The sequence below is a fragment of the Scleropages formosus genome, chromosome 2 (assembly GCF_900964775.1).
Source record: "Scleropages formosus chromosome 2, fSclFor1.1, whole genome shotgun sequence".
Taxonomy (NCBI): Eukaryota; Metazoa; Chordata; class Actinopteri; order Osteoglossiformes; family Osteoglossidae; genus Scleropages; species Scleropages formosus.
Window position 1 is genome coordinate 23,118,874 of NC_041807.1, and position 20,895 is coordinate 23,139,768.

General features: G+C 40.8%; 1 protein-coding gene across 1 annotated transcript in view; it reads right to left on the reverse strand.

The window, feature by feature from the left end:
- LOC108939516 (contactin-4-like) overlaps positions 1 to 20,895 on the reverse strand; it is a 123,957-nt gene that overhangs the window by 67,917 nt on the left and 35,145 nt on the right. The window contains exons 4-5 of the mRNA XM_018760910.2: positions 18,297 to 18,472; positions 4,069 to 4,164 (exon numbers count right to left, since the gene is read on the reverse strand). Coding sequence (XP_018616426.2) covers positions 4,069 to 4,164; positions 18,297 to 18,472 — 272 coding nt within the window. The remainder of the gene's footprint in view (positions 1 to 4,068; positions 4,165 to 18,296; positions 18,473 to 20,895) is intronic.

Sequence of the window (20,895 nt, forward strand, 5' to 3'; positions counted from 1 at the left end):
GTGAGAGAAAAACAGTGGCCACACAGGAGAGGCTCGTTCCACAAAATGTCACACCTGCAAAAGAACACTTATGCTTCCCTGAAACAACATGTGCAGAAAGCTTACTCCTAGTGGGGGATCAGGGTGTTCACTGCAGGTTTAACACCTCATATGCCTGTATTCTGCAATTTGCCAAATTAATTGCTTCATCACCACTCATCAGGATTTCATGAGAAGAGGATATTACTTTACTCTCTGCAGAAAAAACCGAGTGAGCTACGCAGAAGAGCTTAAAGCTGTCTACCTTTATCTTGTTATTCTTGAAACGCTCACTGACTCACTGACTCACTGACCGACCGACTGACTGACTGACTCATTCACTCACTACAACCATTTGTCCTGCTCATGGTTGCTGTAGCCTGGAGCCTATCCCAGAATCAATGGCTGCAAGGCTGGGGGGGCGGGGGGCACACCCTCGACAGATCAGTACATTGCAGTGTTCTTGAAGCAATTCATTGTAAATATTTTGGTCAAGCTCACAACAGTGCTGCTCTTTTAGGCATTGAACTTTGAAACCTTTGGACCAAATGCCAGGTTTTTAAGTGTTTACTCCACACTGCTGCACTGTGGATGATTGAGCTCCTGGTTGACTGACTTGAGTATCTTACGACAGGACAGCTGGTCATTTTTCCACGACTGTAAATCCAGATTCATTGTGATGATTACTATCCATCAATAATATTATGAACTGACAGAAAAGGGGTCACAATAACGGACACTGGGATATTATGGCGTAAGCGTGACAGTTATTTCCTCTTCAGTAAAACAGTTAGAGCCTTAACATGGCCTATGTGTGCTGGAGATGGAGTGTGCATGTACCCACAGGGAGGCCCATCAAGACATGAATCACCAGGGTCCAGACCTTGGCAGCAGTCTGGGCAGTTGACAGCCCCTGCTGGCACTGTGAGACTCTGTCTCAGTTTGAGAACCTTGTGGCACACCTCCCCAAAGGATGGTGGGGCACCACTTCATCATCCAGGGGGGCTGTTGTCACTGACAACTGGCATGTCCCGTTGTGTCACAGTAATTGTTGCTTGTCATCTCGACTTGGTGCCCTGGAAGAGATGCGCTCTGGGAGACAACGCGATAGACAGTGGCACCTGCTGCTGCTGCGACACATAGCAGTTACGCTAATTACTGCTCGTCTGCCCTGTGCCACTCGAAGCCAGCTGCACATCTAACCCAATGATCTGTGCTTAATTCCTTATACATGGTGTCTGGGTGCATCCGTGACATGCTCACATGCGCAGACAAACATGAAGGAGCAGGAGCCCAAGGTGTTTCCTGGAAGCTCTGAACATGACTGAGCATGAAATGTAAATTTCAGTTTTGACTTGTTTTGATCCCCCATTTCTGGTCAAACAATGGAAAAGCAAACGCTGTGATGAGCAGTGAAATGCATTGTACTTAGCAGATCATCAGAGATTTTACAAAACAATGGCTAACCCCGAGGGAACATTACTCAGGACATACATCTCACATAAAGCTGTTACAGAAGCATATGACTTTCTGGGTATTTTCACTGAAGGTCTCCTATCACAGCTCAGCTGCAAAACGCAACATGCAGCATTCCTGGAAAATTTGTGAATAAATGTGTAGAAAGAATATATATATGTGTATATATATATATATATAGCAAACATTACATAAAATTTAGCTTATGTCTTTACATATGATTTCTGGAGAAAACAAAGTAACTGCTAGAGTGAGGCAGTGGGTAGCATTGTGGTTAAAGCTGTTACCCTGCAGTCAGAGAACAGCGGACTGAGTCCCACATCCTTCTGTAATACCCTTGAGCAAGGTACTAATCGTCAGCTGACACAGTGAAAATTACCAGGCTGTATAAATGGGTATATTTAATAACTTCACTACAGCATTTTTACTGCAACATAAGGATATTTATAGATTAAAAGTGAATAGCTTTTTGCCTGTAACATTTCAAGTGTCATGACTACATCCTCAGCACAACAGCAAGCACCTGGTCACAATCAATGCAGCTGGGTATAAAGGGCAGCAGTCCACCACTCCCTGGTTGTGGTATCTCATTAAGACAGCTGTCCGTACCGCGATCGTACCTTTCCTGTCCTGCTCTCTATGTTTCCCTTCCTTGTTCTTCCTCGCTCGTCTCCCTGTCCTTGTATCCTGTCTCCCACGGCCACGACCATCGCTTGTCCGTCCGACCACGTCTCTGGATCACCCTTGGAATGACGTTCGCCCCTTGGTTTTAATCCTTTGCCTGTCCCGAGTATGATCTTCGCTTCACCCCAAGAACTGCGGCCTGAACGATCATGCATCTGGATCCATCCTCCCGCTCCCCGAAACGCTGGCGTCACATGGAGTTAAAAAGGTAAAATAATGTAAGTCCTGAAAGTCCAGTCTTCACACAGCACAGAGGAGGAGCAGCAGGTCAGCGACAATAGGAAAATAAGGCAAAGCCAACACTATTAAATTCTAATAGGCTGTCCTCTGGTACTCTGGGCCTGACACAGGGTCAATCTGGAATAATGAGAGCAGGTGTTAAATAAATCAGTGTTCTAGCCATTGTTCTGTGATACATCATCACTGAAGATGACAAGGAGAAGTGAGGCTTAGATGCTCAACCATGATGTAAGCAGGCCATGTGAACCGCAATTATCACCCTTTACGGTTCTACATATACGTCCATATACGTCACCTGAGGTGCAAACCACGGCAAACTGAAATTCTACTGGCTCACTGTATACACATTGTATAAAGATTTTGACTTTTAACTCTATAATGAAAATTTGGCCCTCAGCTACCTCATTCTCCTTATTTTGAAGAGCTTAATCTGCATATTTAAAAACTTTATACAGTTACCTGCCTAACACTTCTCACAATCCAGCAGGGACCAATATTTTTCATCAATTAAATGTACTGAAATAAAAGTATGAAATGCATTTTGTATCATTTCATCATTTTATTTATTCTAAAAAAACTCAGTCCTTTTGTCCTGCATTGCTTGCTTACAATAGTCTTCTGTTAAGAGGCCCTACAGCAGTGATCAGTGTTGATCCAAAAGGGGTGTGAAGGGCATCTGGACCCTCCTACCGCCACAGGAGTTTGTGGATAATGGGAGCTTGTGTAGGACAGAGGCTGTCAGTGGTAATTTCTCAGGTGAGTGCACATTGGCAGGGCAGAGATGGACAGACGCAAACAGCACTGTTTCTGAGAGAAGATTAGGCCAACCAAGGTATGTGGACAGGCTCAGGGTCTCAGTCAGATAAATGACTTCTCCGGCTGCCATGGCAACAGACTCCTTTCCCACCTACAACCAATAAAGTCACACCCACTGTCTTCTGCATTTGGATAAAAAAATGCTTTAGTAACTCTTTAACTCTGACATAGTGTCACTGAATTCAGGGAAAAAGCCCTCGATTACCAACCAATGTCTACAACTGTTTGTCCCGAGCGGGGTTGCAGAAAACTGGAGCGTACCCGGCAACACAGGGTGCAAGGCCAAAGGGATACATCCCAGACAGGACGCCAGTCTGCTGCAAGGCACCCCAAGCAGGGCTTGAACCCCAGCCACCACAGAGCGTGCAATGGCCAAACCTGCTGAGCCACTGTGCCCCCACCCCTTGATTAAAGCACCTTAAAAGTACATGTGGAATCTTCAGATGTTCTGGAATACGTGCAAAAAGCTGCATTTGTGTGAGGAAGACAAGTAGAATTGATTAGATTTTCTGTCATTTGCACATTTCTATACACATATTGTTCCTCAGATACTAAATTCTGGAGATGAAAACAATACAAAATTGAATCATGATTGATAGCTTTATTTGGTCTTTTTGTTGGGCCAAAAAATAGTTTTTACAGAATTGTAATGATTTATATATTTATTTAAAAAAAAAAGATTGACACATTACTTATTTAAACAGGCAGAATACTTTCTGAGAAAGCTCACCTCAGGTTCAAGAATACGACCAACTGTACTGAGTTTTCATACACCATCAATTTAGGTCCTATTCACAGCATCAGAAACTCTCTTGCTGGGAGGGTTCAACCTACCTCCAGAGTGGGCTGGAGGACCACACAGCAGTACGACTCCCTGCCCCTCACGCACCAACACCGAGTTCCGTTTCTGCGTCTTGAAGTTTTCCAAATCTGGAAGAGATCAGGGGCAGCAATGTAAATTTTATTTGTTAGTCACAGTCAACGTTAAACACAGATAACAATAACACAGGAGCAAGAGGTTTTCAGAATCCTTCATGTGGAAGTGGCTGTATATAACAAAAGGAGAGGAATCCGGGCATGAAGGATTACAGGCGGATTATGGCAAAGTGAAAATCACTACAGAGTTCTCAACTGCAAAAACCACATGTTGGAACATGTGCTTACTATATGGGTCAGGCCTCTCAGTCAAAGCGAACATGTGGTCTTTCTTTTTTCAAGTACCTATTTCCCTCCGTGGTCTTTGTTATCTGAGAAAATGTAAGTTTGCACCAAGCCTGTGGTAATACGCAGTCACAAGAATCCATATCTATTTAAGATTGGATCCTGCTTTACAAAAGCTGAGAAAGTTTTTAAATCAATCCAAGAGTCCAAAGTCTCTCATGGGTGATATAGAAAGTTATTGGGCCTCTGTTTCTTATTTTATTTTATTCTTTAACTTCTCACAGATGTTATTTCCCGGTAGATGACATATACAAACAGGATAAGCTACTTCTTAAAAGAACAAAAACGCAGGCTGAATTTCAGATTTCATTGTAAAAACGCAGTGTCACATCCGTAGCATGGCCCTGTGTTTATTACAAAAAAGGCATTAAAAGTTTCTAGATAAATATATGACTTGACTTTGACTATACACAACCCATCCTTGTTTTAATTGAATTTCTGAAATGTATTTCGTCCCTGACATTGTTTCATAATCAGGAACAGTAAAAGAGCTGGAAAAACATGCTCTGCTATGCCTGAAGGTAAAACATAGTCTTACGTCTCTGCTGGTAAGGAACCAATCTATTATTATCTCCTGTGGAGAAAACCCCTTTAATAGGGCTTTTTGTCTTCGCAAGCCCATTAAAACGGTCATCAGCGACAGTTACTTGCTTCAGATAATAATTTTAGGCTAAATAATTGACAGTTTTTCCACAAAACCCAATTTAGGGCATCTGGAACTCCAGTTTCAGAGGATATTCTTTGAAATATTACAGAAAACATTGTTATGGAGACAGAATGTACAGCAACAACACTGTAGAAAACATGCCTATTAATCTTATTCCAGATTTTCATACTGCAGCTGAATTACATTTAACTTCTGTCCATGCTTGTGTGTTATACATCAGTGTCAACAGTGAATGAACAAAAAATGTGCAATAAAAGAACTTAAAAAAAAAAAAAAAATCCATCAAGAAAAAAAAATCACTAATATTTCAATAGAAAGCTTATAAATGCATTTGACTTTAAAAGGAGAATGAATGTGAATTAGATTTTTGTTGGTTTTTTTTGCTTTACATATTCCTGCCACTTTAGTCATACCCTTTTCTCAGGTTTGACTGGTACATCATCCCCTGGGTCTGCTAGGAGGTAGATGGAAACTGATGTATGCTTCTCTAGTCCATGACCTCGCCAACTCAGCCTTCTTTTTATTCTGCAAGTGAACTGGCACCTGGTGAGAGGGCTAAGTGTTGACTGGACAAGTGACAAATCCATCAGTGCTGGCAACCAGCAGCCCACAGGCCAATGATGCACTAAATGGGGTAGTGTGCACCTGAGCGGCAGATCCCTACCATCTATACCACCTTTCCAAGGGAATTAAGCTAGTGTTGTTTTTTGTGCTTTTGGATTCTAGGTCAAAAATGGGGAATGACAGCTGTGTGGCTCACAAGGAATGTGCCTTAGCTGGGTGCCGGTCAAGAGCATGGAGATACATGGAATGGACACTGTAAAGCACAGAATTCTAAAGATATTCCCGTTTATCAGCTATTCTCATACAGTGCTAATAGGCAGACCAGACAAATATGGATCCTAAAGTGTGATTAAAAAATGATAAAAGCAATTTACTTCCCATACACACTTATTATCAAAATGACAAGAAGAGCCAAGCTCCTGTTGAGTTTAATAATGACTTTTATAACATACATTGTAAATGACACAGTTCAGCGGTACCATTAAATACCTTGGTTACACTGAAAAGGTAAGGAAAGTCAATTCAATAAGCTGAGGCTGTTTTAGATAAGAGCCAACCCGAATTTGCTAAAATGCTTCGCTAGAAACACACAAAAAATTGAAGTCAGCCAAATTAAGCACTTGGGAGTCTTCTTTATTCTGTACTTTCCCACACTAAAAATATCATAAGGCCATTTCAGAATGGTTTACAAACCAAAATTGTCTTTGTGGTTGAACTAATTTGTGGTTGGCAATTGACGGGGCCTCTAATGAGACAGAATATTGTCCTGTTTCCCCCCGTGACTGTAGCCCATGGATTCACAAGAAGGCAATTACAAGCAAGCAGCCAGCACCTTTAGAATGAGTGTTGAGGGGCATCTCAGAAGAGCTGGGAGGTAAACACAAGAGAGTGGAAGGCTTAACTGCTCCAGACCTGACATTTGGAGAAGAGATGGAAAATAATGCTGCTACCTCAATGATGAAGGTAGTCACAAAGCAGACAAACAAGTAAGCAGCAGCACATATTAGCAGGAAAAAATGGAACACCTGGATAATCGCATTGGTTTTGTGGGAAATTGTTTTTTGGTTTTCTTCACAACAAGAGAACAATGGTTATTTTAACCATACACTGTGCTGAATTCAATAAAAATTAAATGAATGCAACATAAGGCATGATTCTATGATTATCCAGCTGTACTGGTACAACTGTAGAGGACCCTTCTCAAGAACTAAGACTAAAATGTTCTAACCTTAATCACCTGAATTTGTGTGCTTATAGTCATTACAAAAATAACTAAAAAAATCACAGTAATTACAAATTAAGCATTTATTTAGAAATTAAACATTATATTAATAGGTGACATACAGTAGAAAGTTTTATCTGGTGCTGTCTAAGCATTCAATAAGTATTTTCTAAATGCTGGAATTTTTCCAGATGTAGTTCCAATAGGTGCTCATCATGCAGCAGAATCTCCTATTGCTGCTACGATTAATATTGTAATTTGCACATAATGAAGATGAATTATATTAACTGGATCATAAGTGTTCTGAATTTCCTGGCATACTGATTAACTTTGTGCTGCTGTACTGTTTTGTCAATCCAGCGAGACTAAGGCAACCTACCTCTGATATTTGAGGAAGTAAATGGTGAAAATAAAATATATTTATGTTGAAAAATATCTCTTAAATGTCTGTATTTATTTTTATTAACATGAATATGCCTTTAATCCCCCAGACATTTTTGCAAATAAAATTTTTCAAAAAAAAAGTTCAAATGGTGGAATGTATCAAATGAACTGTGCTTAGAATCACGCATCTGCATTAAAGTCTTTCTCTTGATGTAATGCACTCGTGTTTTTCTGCATGATATACGTCATTTTGGAGAAAAGCATCTGCTAAATGAATAATGTAAAGGTAAATCTGAAAACAACTTCTTTCGCTCGATAATTAAAGTAAGATTTAGTTCCAAAAGGGCCAATAATATGTTTGAAGTAAAAAGAATAAAAAGATAGCAATGTGTAATATCTACATGAATGAACTCAGAGAAAACAGTTATTGTTAACCTATGTTGATGTCTTGTTTTGACTTTTATGATACAGTATATAAACCTATTTTTTTCATAAACGTGCATTAAATAATTTATGCTATAAAGAAAACTCATCTTTTTTATGCCATCAAGTTTAAAATGCACTGGAAATAGAAAATATTTTTTTTAAAACTTTTTTGGTAACGTTAAAGAAGAAAGCAGTTACAGTGATGGCCGAATTGGTCTAAAGGCTTCTGCTGTACAACCTCTGTCACTGCTTTTCTCAGTTTTTTTTGTAACATCAATGAACAACCCATCCACAGTCCCATCCCAGCCCACCTATGGGTACTGGGGACTGGGACACTTAGGAGGTCACATTGCAAGGCCTGAATCACTGGCTGATCAAGGCGACTGAGAGGATCTAGTAGCTAACTAGAGGTAGCAGAAAGGCAAAGCTGAGAGTCCTAACTTCTACTTCACCCTTTTTCTTCTGGCCAGAGAACTGACATGCGCAGCAGTCCGAAGCCAAAAAGGCCCACCTGGCCGCTCGGAGGGCAAAGTGCATGCAGGCATTGTGCTTCTGTGATGCACAGTTCATTATTCAGTAGTGTGTGTTGGGAAATATTTTGGATGTCTGCCCTTAGCACAAGATCAAAATGTGTGTAATATGCAAGGTTGACCCCAGTCTTGGCCCGTGTGAGCAGGAATGCTGTTTCGCGATGTTTTCTATGGGTCCGACTAATATCTCAAAGGCAACAGCAAGAAAATACCTATCAAGGTTATTCCTCAGAAATACATTATTTCTCACAAAAGCAAGGTTTCTTTCATTTTCAATTTTCATGTCTTTTTTTCTGGTATTTGAATAATATGTAAAAAAAAAACAGAGTAAAATATTGAGATTTAATGTGATGTAGTGGCTATTAGCTAAACATGCTCCATTATTATATTTTGTCTTTTTTGACTGCCCCACAGAAGTAAAGTTCAATCCAATTTTAACTTAACTGGAACGAACTTTGATCTACCAACAAGCAGGGTATTAGAACAACAGAAGGTTTTTGAAATACTGAACAAATGTCTCATGTTCACATTAGCCCCAGAGAAGCCTAGTGAGGACGTGCCTGGTTTGGGAAACATTCTGGCAAAATGAAAGCTGACTGATTGCTGAAAGAGCTTCTTCAGGTAAAGCTACACTCTGATATCTGGTGACAGATTACCTCTGCTGTTTTATCGGTTGTTGTTTGGAATGGTATTAGGGGCCTGGGGGGCACTGAGGGCCACATGACCACAGTTTTCATGCTATGAGTGATTTTTACACAGCTGACTGTTGCCAACTGTGGTGCCCTGCAGCCAACCCCTGGGAAGGACAGAGCCATGGGGGATTTAACAACCATCGGTTCTGCGTTCAGACAACATGGCTGCAGAACACTGAGTTCACACGCTGTTCTTCTCATCACTGCAGAACACACACACTCCAAGAAACTTTTTTTTTTTTTTACAGAGCTTTGAAATTTCACAGGCTGAGGTTTTTCTGGTTAAGATGCAGTACAAGGGCACTAGGGCAGAACTTCCCTGTTCCATTGAGAACTTGAACCTGCAACCCTCTGTGCACAATCCCACACACTTGGACACAGCAAAACCTGCAGCCCCAGGGGTGAAAGTAGTTCAGTCAGACTTAACACTCCGTACAGGTTTACAAAACAACAAACGTTAAATGTGTTGGATTGAATTTTTTCTGTATGTGGACTCAAACTCAGGCATCAAACATTTCAGCCACATACTGAATACTGAAGGTAATTTTCCGTGAGGTAATTTGGGAAGTTAATTTGCAAAAGAAATTTTCAAAGCTGCTTTGATTTGGTAAAACAGATTTGCAGTACAGTGACACAAGTATAGCATTCTTTGTTCATTACTAGATGCAAGTAATGTGTACTTTTTACTACTCCACACACGTAAAACCCCTTCGTAATAAATGGAACTTACTGTATGTCACTCCTTCCCTTATGAGAGATCTTTTTTATTTAGCATACAAATGAAAGGCTGGAGGCAGAGGCAAGATTGACAGTGGTATTAAACTCTCTCAGCAAGCTCTCCCTTGAGATAACCATCTAGGTTTAATAAGCAGTGACAATGATAACTAACAGACACATTGACTATTCACACTACGGAGACATGCCAGAGGTGCCATTTCTAATGGTTAGGAAACAATGGGAAACTTTTAATATGCTAGGGAAGCTAGTTCAGCTTTGCTTACTGCAATTTGAGTGTTGTGGTGTTGACATGTACTGAGACATCGAGAGTCTGTTTTCAGTTCAGGCATTTCACTACTCACCTAGGATAGGACAATGTGTTATGATGATGTGCATAATTGACTGTAATCATCCCTACAAATTCTTCTTATTCTGAAATTCGTAGAAGCCTCCAGATACACATAAGTGGGATCTAAGGTATAGCACTATGTATATCCCACCATGACACTACAATTAAACCATGTGAGCATTCCCATGTGCTCCTCATATGGAAACTTGAAGCTTAAGTTAATGGGCACATTGGTAACTGCTAACTGGTTGTCCATTTGATCATTTGAATAACTAGACAAACTATTGGATCGCCACAGAATCTTAATACAGTTTTATAGGAACTAAGAATTTGGCCACATAAATGTAGTAGTACAACTAAAAAAGAAAAGCACGCTGTGTTAAATGCACTTTATAAAACAAGCTGCCTGAAGTCATCTGTTGCTGTAAAATTGCTCTGCCACCCTTTCATTATTTATATGCCTTATTGTAAATCACATTAAAATATATGGCTAGGAGAGTTAAACCAGAGTTACAAAGGAGTGTGACACAAGGATATGTACACAAGAAGAAATATAAGTGCAATGTTTTATTTCTAGCCTTGAAACTTTAAAACTACTCAAGTGTCTATAACAACAATAATAACAATAATCATAATAATAAAAATCATCATCATCACCATCATCATCATCATCTCTCGCACAATGAAGCACATCATGGCCACATTGCTTATGCAAACTTAACAGAACAGCCAATGGAGAATGGCCAGCAACTGCAGCACATTTACATTTACATTTATTCATTTAGCAGAGGCTTTTCTGCAAAGCAACATACACACAATACAAAAGGTATATTTCATTAGGAGGACAGATTTGGGTGTTGACACATGATTCTTGAGTACAGGCAATTTGCACATATCACCATATTAACCAGTATACATTACTTGAGTAGTTGCAGGTAGGCTTTTTAATTAAACAAATTTTTTTATTAAAAATGATTATATGTTTGTGGCTACCTTGTGATCCATTGGCATCCAGGGTGAACCCCATGTCACCTTGTGCCTAGTTCTTCTAGTGTGCCTTGTGCCTGGTGCCTAGTGCACCTTCTGCCTTGTGCTTAAGGTCCAGACTACTCTGATCCTGAATTGGAAGAACAGAAAGCAGTGGTGAAGCAGAGAGTAAAATAATGCTATATTTTACTCTCAAAAGGCATAGATTACCCTATTGGAGCACTATAATTGTGAGCTGAGGCTGTGGTTCAGAAAGAATCTTTATATTGATCAAGACTTTGATGCTATGTCAATTATTAGCCAATAGAAGGACTTCCTAAATAATTGAAGAACAAACTCCAACAACAGTAGGAAAAGCTGTCACCTCAGGACCTCAGGATCTTTTTGGAAAAACAACTGTGGGCTTTTGAACACCTACTCCACTGCTTGGGCAGAGTACACTGCATGCAATAACAGAAGACATTTCGAGGTGTGCCAACCAGCCTGCAGCTGGACTGAATTAAAAAAGGCACAATTTCGAGACAAATGCACATAGACAACTTGTCACAGAAGAAGGGTGCACCTACGGTACAGCAACTCCCCTGACTCCCCTGAAGGATACACCGGCCGAGACACTTACAGGCCAGACATGCCTTCCGTTGAAGAGCTTATGAAGACATTAGCTTTTCCATCCAAAGTGCACAGAGATTAAATAGCCCTTCCAAATAATCGCCTCAGAAAATACAAGCCATCCCTTCCATAACTAAGACACAAAAAGCACACTTAAAAATCACAGTCCAGAGAGATACAGCAGCCTTCACATCCACAGCCCAGAAAATACATCAGCTTTCCAAACCATGGGCCAGAGAGACAGATCAGCCTTCAAACGAGCGACAAGAGATGCACCAGTCTTCCAAACGTCAGACAGACCAATATTTCCATCTAAAGCCCACTGCGACATACCAGCCTTTCCATATATCTGCCAAGAGTGGCATCAGTCCTCCAAACCAGGACCCAGAGAGAAAGAGCAGCCATCTACAGCTGAGAAACAAACACAAGGCTTCCAAATACCAGCCAAGAGAGATGAACCAGCCCTTCTCTCCTTATCCAAGAGATACATAGCAGTCTTTCAAACTGGAGCCCATAGAGATGCTGCAGCATTTCCATCTACAGCCAAAAGAGATAGAATATTCTTCCAGACCACAACCTTTCATCACATCCCTGGCTGGAGAGGTATATCTTTGTCTATATGCATGGTGCAGGGAAACAATAATAGAAAGATATCTATCACTGACTTATACTCATAGACCACTGATTGAGTGTATCTATAAACAGCAGTTATTAGACTTACCACAGGTCAAGGGATAGTAAGGACATGCCCACAAGGGGACTTCCATTTACAACAATTCCCTGTGTCCACATGGGAGTTGTTCATTAACCTGTACACCACCCTGAAGGGTAAAGGTTGGCATCCTGAGATGAGCTTTAGGACCTAACGTTCTTCCTTACTTCCATGCTTCCTTTGCTACCACTCAGTTGGCATTAACTATGCAGGTTCACACAAACTGAATTTGCAAAAGTTTGTAAATAATCGTTCCCCTACAACATTATGTTTAAGAGGCAATGCTTTTAGGTGGTCATTTTGCAACTTTACTAGAGAAAATCTGAATTAGGACTTAGAGAGCAATTAGGGATAAATGGAGAGCAGTGATAACTATCCTTGAGGGCAATTTATGTGGTATACCACTGCAGCAGCCCTTTTCAGTTTTATGGCAGGTATTAAAAAGGGCTTATTACACAAACAAACAAATTTAAATTTTCAAAAGTGTACAGTTTAAACATTGCAATGCAAAGAATTTCATGAACATCATAAACAAAGAATGTTCAGGGTGTGTTATGCTCATTTGTATGGTGCTGCCATTTAGCAATTTTTTTTGCTTGAGTGCCTAATTTCTCTGTTTATCAGCTCCTCACAAGTCAAAATTAAAAACATGCTGACACCCTCTCTGTAGGGTGATGGGAAGATTGTTTTTTGCTTAATCATATTAAAAGTAAGATGCTGAACTCCAAAAAAAAAATTTTTTCTGACAGTTTAAAAAAATTATTAATCTTTAACAAAATCGTGTAAACTGGTCAATATGTAATACATTGTGACAATTAAAGAGCATACTTTCTCATCTGGCTATTGCAGAATGAGAACACACACACACACACACACACACACACACACACACACACACACACACACGTTTTCTGAACCGCTTGTCCCATAGGGGGTTGCGGGGAACCGAAGCCTAACCCGGCAACTCAGGGAGTAAGACTAGAGGGGGAGGGGACACACCCAGGACGGGACACCAGTCCGTCGCAAGGCACCCGAAGTGGGACTCAAATCCCAGACCCACTGGAGAGCAAGACCCGGTCCAACCCACTGCGCCACCGCACCCCCTCAGAATGAGAACATATTATTAGTTTTCTAAGTAACATTCTTGTTTCTTGTGTTATGGTAATATCCATCAGACAGAGAACAAGATGGACTAGCTGATCGTACAATTTATTGCAGACCAAAAACACAACCCTTTACCTGCTAGTCGTGTGCTCACAGTATCATTCTTTCAAATGGAAAAGCACGTTATCCACTTATGCACTTCTTTACTTGCAGTCAAATCACACATACATCATCTGAAACTGTTTGTCCCATACGGGATTGCGGGGAGCCGGAGCCTAACCCGGTAACACAGGGCGAAAGGCTGGAGGGGGAGGGGACACACCAAGGATGGAACGCCAGTCCATCGCAAGGCACCCCAAGCGAAACTCAAACCCCAGACCCACCGGAGAGCAGGACCCGGGCCAACCCACCACGCCACCGCGCCCCCCCACTGCAGTCAAATCAATTCAGTTTAAAATTTACAGGATTTAAGGAAACAAAGTTTGTATTTCAGAGATTTGCCTTAGTTTCAGGATCAGCCACTGTACTTAAATGAAAACATTTATTATTCAGGAAGCAGAAAGAAACAAACTGTATACTGTCACAGTTCCATGTGTTCCTCTTTGATCAGAATGGGTCGCTGTCTGATTCTGAGCTTTTGGTGCACTAAAGGCCCCATGACTAAACAACACTTCACACAGATACACACACCAACAAATGAAAAACAAAAATAACTTTCTGCAGACAAATTCAATCCTTTCAGTTTTGCATTACCATAATAAAATGCTCTGCTGCTTGGGGTCTGAGTAAATTATATATACATGGGCTGAGAGTATACAGTCTAAATTATATAGTTGTGTAAGGGTTGATGACCTGACATCCACCACTTTTCTGTATTAGCTCTTGTTTGATTATTCTCTTTTACTGTTCATTCGATTATGTCTTGTAGCTTATAAAATTGCATCCCAAATCAAAAAAGAGAATACTAGAACAGAACAGCCAGCCAGCTGAAGAAAAATAGCCATACGTACCCATATTTATTTCTGTAAATGCTGTGGAGCCTTTCCCAAGCAATACGCGCAACCTCACAATGAAAAAAGGAAATATAGGATGGTATAGTACTTTGTATATATACTATACTAAATTTAATTGTATATATGTATCTTCTGTACAATAATACACTGAGACACCCAGAGAATTTCTGTAGTCTTACAGTTACATAAATGACTTATTCATAACTTATAATGATTTATTGATTTATTCAAAACTGCTCCTATAACTAAGAGTTTTTTAGACTTCATAGGGTTGTTCTACAGAATCTATGCATTTTTCAGTTGTTTTACAAGAAGACATACATGTCATAAATATACTGAATTCTGCATGGGGCAACAAGCATGTAAAGCAAGCAAGGAATACTGATCACACAAGGGGAAGGAGAATGTCATATAGATGTTGCGTTAGGACAGGGTGTACTCCAACAGTAAAACTGTCTCAGCAGAGAATATACAGCCAAAGCTGAAATGGTTGTTGGGTTGTTGGGTTACATAGCATAGGCCTACAGATAGAAGAGGAGGTCAGACTGCATTTTAAAATGTACAGTTATCATTGTTGAATTATCATCAGTACATTTTATTTAAAATAATTATTCAGCCTTATTTCTAAAAATTGAATTGGTGTTATAATTATTCTTACTGCTGTAATTTTTCATACAAAAAACTTCTAGTGATGTATGCAGATAAACGATTTGCTCCTTCAACTGCAGTGAAGAAGAAAGCACAAATGACAAATGAGACTTGCCTGTTTAACAATACATTATGAGGTGACATTTTTATTTGCCCATAATGACTGTAGTCTATAATTAAGAATTAAAGAAAGGAGAAAAACCTTTTCCATATGTCTTGCTCTGAGAATAATCCTCTGATTACTAGAGCAATCCTCCCTCAGTCCAATCCTCAGCTGAAAGGATGTATGTTCATAACAGTCACCTTAATTTATAGAAATAAATTGTGTTTTCAATTATGTGTTTATTCTTCAGAGGCATTAAGAATCTGTAATTTACTTACATTTACATTTATTTATTTAGCAGATGCTTTTTCTCCAAAGCAACTTACAAAGGATACTGTGCAGTGTTACCAGCCCACAGACCTTATTCACCGTGGTGACTTACACTGCTAGATACACTACTTACAATGGGTCACTCATCCATACATCAGTGGAACACACTCTTTCAGTGTCACTCACACACTGTGGGGGACCCTGAACAGCATGTCTTTGGACTGTGGGAGGAAACCGGAGCACTCGGAGGAAACCCACACAGACACGGGAAGAACATGCAAAGTCCATTGTTCATGTCCATACTTCATGAATAATATCTTGGAGGAGTTACTCCAATACCTTCTGAAAATCAGAACTCCAGCAAAACGATATAATGAAATAAATTGTTGAAATTTATGTTACAAAGCTGTTACTGGTTCCTGTCCTGGCTGTGTCCCCTCCCCCTCCAGCCTTACACCCTGTGTTGCCGGGTTAGGCTCTGACTTGCCGCGACCCCACTTGGGACAAGCGGTTGTAGACACTGTGTGTGTGTGTGTGTGTTTAGTGCATTCACTACAGCAGATATGGCAAACTTACACCTCTGAGTGCAACGCAAACATGCCAAACGTCTGTGGCAAAAACCTCAGAAAGGCATTGAACAATGTCCCTGTCCGCATTGTGCGCTGAATATGATCAATTCAAAATATGATGAGCAGCCCATTAATGAAAAAAATATTCCATGTGAATCTTTTGGCATTAGGAGCTTGCTATAGCCATCTTCTGCTGTGATTGAGATGGGCTTGAAAAAAATCATAATAGCACAGATTGGTAATTTGCACACAACTTTTTAAAATTTGGAAACTATGGTTTTAGGGGTTTTAGAGACTTACCACAGTGTTATGCGCCAGTGGTTTTTGATTTTGTTAATTATCAGGAATGTTTGCATTGTGATGGGGGTGCAGTGGCGCAGTGGGTTGGACCGCAGTCCTGCTCTCCGGTGGGTCTGGGGTTTGAGTCCCACTTGGGGTGCCTTGTGACGGACTGGCGTCCTGTCCTGGGTGTGTCCCCTCCCCCTCCGGCCTTACACCCTGTGTTACTGGGTAGGCTCCGGTTCCCTGCGACCCTGTCTGGGACAAGCGGTTCTGAAAATGTGTGTGTGTGTTTGCATTGTAGGGGGGCATGGTGGTGCAGTGGGTTGGACCAGGTCCTGCTCTCTGGTGGGTCTGGGGTTTGAGTCCTGCTTGGGGTGCCTTGCAGCAGACTGGTGTCCCACCCTGGTGTGTCCCCTCCCCCTCCGGCCTTATGCCCTGACTTGCTGGGTAGGCTCTGGTTCCCCGCAACCACTGTATGGGACAAGCGGTTCTGAAAGTGTGTGTGTGTTTGCATTGTGTTTAAATTAAAGAAATCAATACTGGAGTGCCAGCCTAATTCTGGTGCATTTCTTACATGTATTTTCATTAGCTCTTTGCTTTGATTGTGGTCACGCAAGCTAACTGCATTCTTCAACACTGACCAGTGACCCTTTTTTTGGTAAAAATGGAAGTAATGTCAGTAATCTAAACACTTGACACAACCCATGAAAAAAGCACTGTGCAGGCCTTTTATCCTCAACTAATTTTAAAATGTTTTGAAAAAGGCAGTGTGGACAGATTGAGATTTACCAAACAGGTAGTTACTGTTTTGTATGTCCTATAAAAACAATGAGTTGTTTTCTCATAAATTGCTGAGGTGAACACATCATAAAGGAATTTCCATCACTGAGAAAGTATTAAATGATACAAGCAAAAACTGAGCAGCTTGACTCTTCTACCCAAGCAAAAACAATATCAATAATATCAGCTTTGCTTAATGTGACTCCCTGAACCTTGGACTTGTCAAAAATTTCTCAGGTTAAATTAAATTATATCAACACTAATAAATGGGACAGATTACAAGGTCCCACAAATGTAATTAACAGAAGGTGGTAAAGTTAGATCTCAGTACTGATTGGTAATCCCTAGTAGCTAATATGTCACTATCACTAACAACTATGACATATAGCACAGGTGAGATGTGAGCAGCTGATAGGACTAATCAATCTGACAATGTCTACAATGACCTTGTGTCAATGGTGCACCCTCAAGGTGGTAGATCGCTTCTGTTCAATACCTACCTTCTCATTGCCTCATGTGGTTGCAGGAGGCAGCACAGGTCTGAACAAATGGTTTCAAGGAGGTGACAGCCTCATTCCGAAAGCCAGGGCAGATGTCAGGATTCAATCTCACAGTACTATTAGTCACCAACTGCCAATTCTGCCTTTTGGAGGACAGCCCATCAAAACGCAAGCCATGAGTTCATCTTGCCTTCAGAAATTCTGAGGGACCGGTCACATAAAACTGCTAAATGAAGACCATAAACCCTAAATTATATTGTTAGAGTCAAGGTCCCAAAAAAATCACACCTTTATCATGACTGCCGCCTTGAATGGACGTCTCTCATCTTTACTCAAAAAAGTCATGGCACTGATGAAAATTTTTCATATCTGCACATATGTCCTGCAGTACCATATCCAGGAACATCAGCACCCATTGTCTGTCTGTTAAGTCATATTCCAGTAATCTTTAATACGGCCTGATTTAAAAATAGTCTTCAGACATTTCTAGAATTCATATTTCTACAATTAGTACCCTTTCCCTAAAGTTTACTTAACTAGGGATGTACATGCCAATACTGTTGCACTGTAAACACTCTTAAAAAGTCATTGAGATGCTTGTTGATAACATTTACAGGTATTGAAATGCAAACTCTAAACTTGCACACACACACACACACACACACACAATGCAAACTCTAAACTTGCAGCTGTTGAAAAAAAACTTGACTTACAGGCAATGGAGAGCTTTGCCTTTCTGCTGATGATGGTGCCAAAGGAGTTGGATGCAAGACACTGGTACGTCCCCTCGTCCTCTTCTTTAACCAGGTGACTGATACGCAGGTTTCCCCCAAACATGTTGTAGCGGGAGCTTGCTTTAGGGACGATTAATGTTTCGTTCTGCTTCCACCTGTAAAACAAAAGCGGTAGCTTAAACTCTCAGCAAATGCTTATTCACAAATTAGCATTGGTTTGATTTGTCATGTTGAAAGCTGTCAAACTGTCATAACAAATAAATCACTTTCATTGTGATGAGACTTACACATGTTCTGGTACCTCTACTATGCCTTTGGTGTTGCTTCTGGTACAACCCATACAGTCCATAAATATGTTCTTAACATATTTGTATCATCATACACAATGCTACTGTCACGTCCACACCCGCACCGCGATGAACAGCACCTGTTGCTGATCAAGCATCTGATGACAATCAGAGCACTCAGCTTTAAAAGACCCTTCTCAGTCCCTTCACACCCACGGAATCTCATCGAGACAACTGTCTTGTTTGCGCCTATGTCCCGGTCTCCTTCGTTCTTGGTTCCTGTTCTTCGTTTCCTAGCTTCTGACTGTTCGCCTTGCCCCCTGACTTCGTCTGTGGATCTTCACTCTCGCTCTGACTGCCGATCAATCGACTCTTCGCCCGTCCCTGACAACGAGAACTTGCCCGACCCCGTGGTTCCAAATAAACGATCCTGTACTCGGGTCCAACCTTGCTTGTGTCCTCAGTTCCACGTGACAACTACAGAATGTGCAAGGATTTAGAACATTTCGGAATTTTATGGTTACGTTCATAGCATGTTCACCATCAGTGCCTTCTGAAGTAGTATCTCACAAGAGTAGGTAATGGTAGTGTTATCCTCCTGTCATAACTTCAAAAAATATTCTCTTGTTGCAACCCTACTGTACTGTTCTCCCAACTTATAGCACCTTGGCTGTGATTTCACATTGGTAGTATGAGCCTTACTCAGTCTGTGCGGAGTTTGCATGTTCACCCCATATTTGTACGTGTTTCTTCCCACAGTCCACATGGGAGAAAACAATGGTAAACCACTTCAATACCCTCAGATTTGACTCGATGGCACTCTGCAGTATTGTTATACTCTGCAGTATGTTAGCATCCCCTTTATTCTTAGTTTCCACATCCAAAGAGGAGTAGCTAGATTGCCAGCATCTGTTCAGCTCACAAGATTGTCAGTCTTCTTGAGCCACATTTCTTCCTTTCAGATACAGAAAAGGGAAGCCATCATCCAAAGTAGTCTGTGCAGCTAATCTCACCTTCTGCAGGATACTGCCCAGGTCTTACCCCATCCGTCTTGCAATCAGTCTAGTCAAGCAGCATAATCACATGCTTTCATCACTGTAAAGCTGTAATTATAACAGAACAACTGGGGCCCTTCATTACTCAGGAGCAGTAATTAAAACAAATGGCCGCGCCCTGCGTATGCTGTACTATACAAGATCATTATTGATATTGGCGGTAACCACAGCAAAGTATTATTTACGTACAATAGCAGTCAGCCTTTCACCATCAGCATTTAGCTACCTGTTTCAAATAATGTAAAAATGTACATATATATTAATCCATTGACTAATAACTGTTTAGGGCGTGAGATATATCCTTTTTATGAATCCATCCAGAAACTGTTCAAATCAAACTTGGTAAGGAAGACATTAAACAGATGAGTAAGCAGGATTGAGCTCTTTGTTCCTTTGTTTCGAAGAAAGCCATTACTTGTCATGATTGGGCCAACGCTGATTAGTTCCTCATTATGTCCTCAGGGTGCACTGAATCACTGTATGCCTTTAGGGCAGCCGACTGCTGGGCACAGAAGCCTTTCATCAAAAGTGACTCCAGGACGACTTCTTCTCGATTCCCCTTTTATTCAGTCTCATGGATCAGGCCTTCCGCGCCCACGCCTGAAAACCTCGACAAATTGGGCAAAATGAAAAGGCGTCCAGAAAGTGACAGGGCTGAGGCTTTGAACTAACACTCCCATCAGATGTGGCTCCCTAGACACTATTGGCTGGAGATCAGGATTTACATAGAAGTGAAATGATATGGAAATTGCATGCACATTGCTACTAATTAACAAGTGTAATGATGCCAAACAATGCCACCCTCTAGTACGGGTTTCCAAAGATATGCAAAAAGTCAGAGCTCAGTACTGACTCACAGTGAAACACAAACACAATAACAATGGGATCAAAGAGCTGCTTGTAACTGAGAAACAAGAAGGGTCTTAATTGTTTAAAAGGCACTGATATTTTGGCAAGTCTGATTTAATTTCAATGCTATGCAAAGGCTCGAACTGCCAATTTTAGAAAGGTAATGCAGTGCATCAAACATGACTGAGTTACGGGTCAGTGGACTGAAAATGTATAGAGAGATGAGCAAACTAAGACTGCTAAACACCTCCGCACACAAGCCCAAGTTAAATTACAAAGATACTTTGTCATGAAATATCCATAGCATCTAATGGTGTTTGCCTTTTGAGACACCAGCTTGCATTTAGTGCATAGGTCAAACCTTGAATGCATGATATACAGTACAGT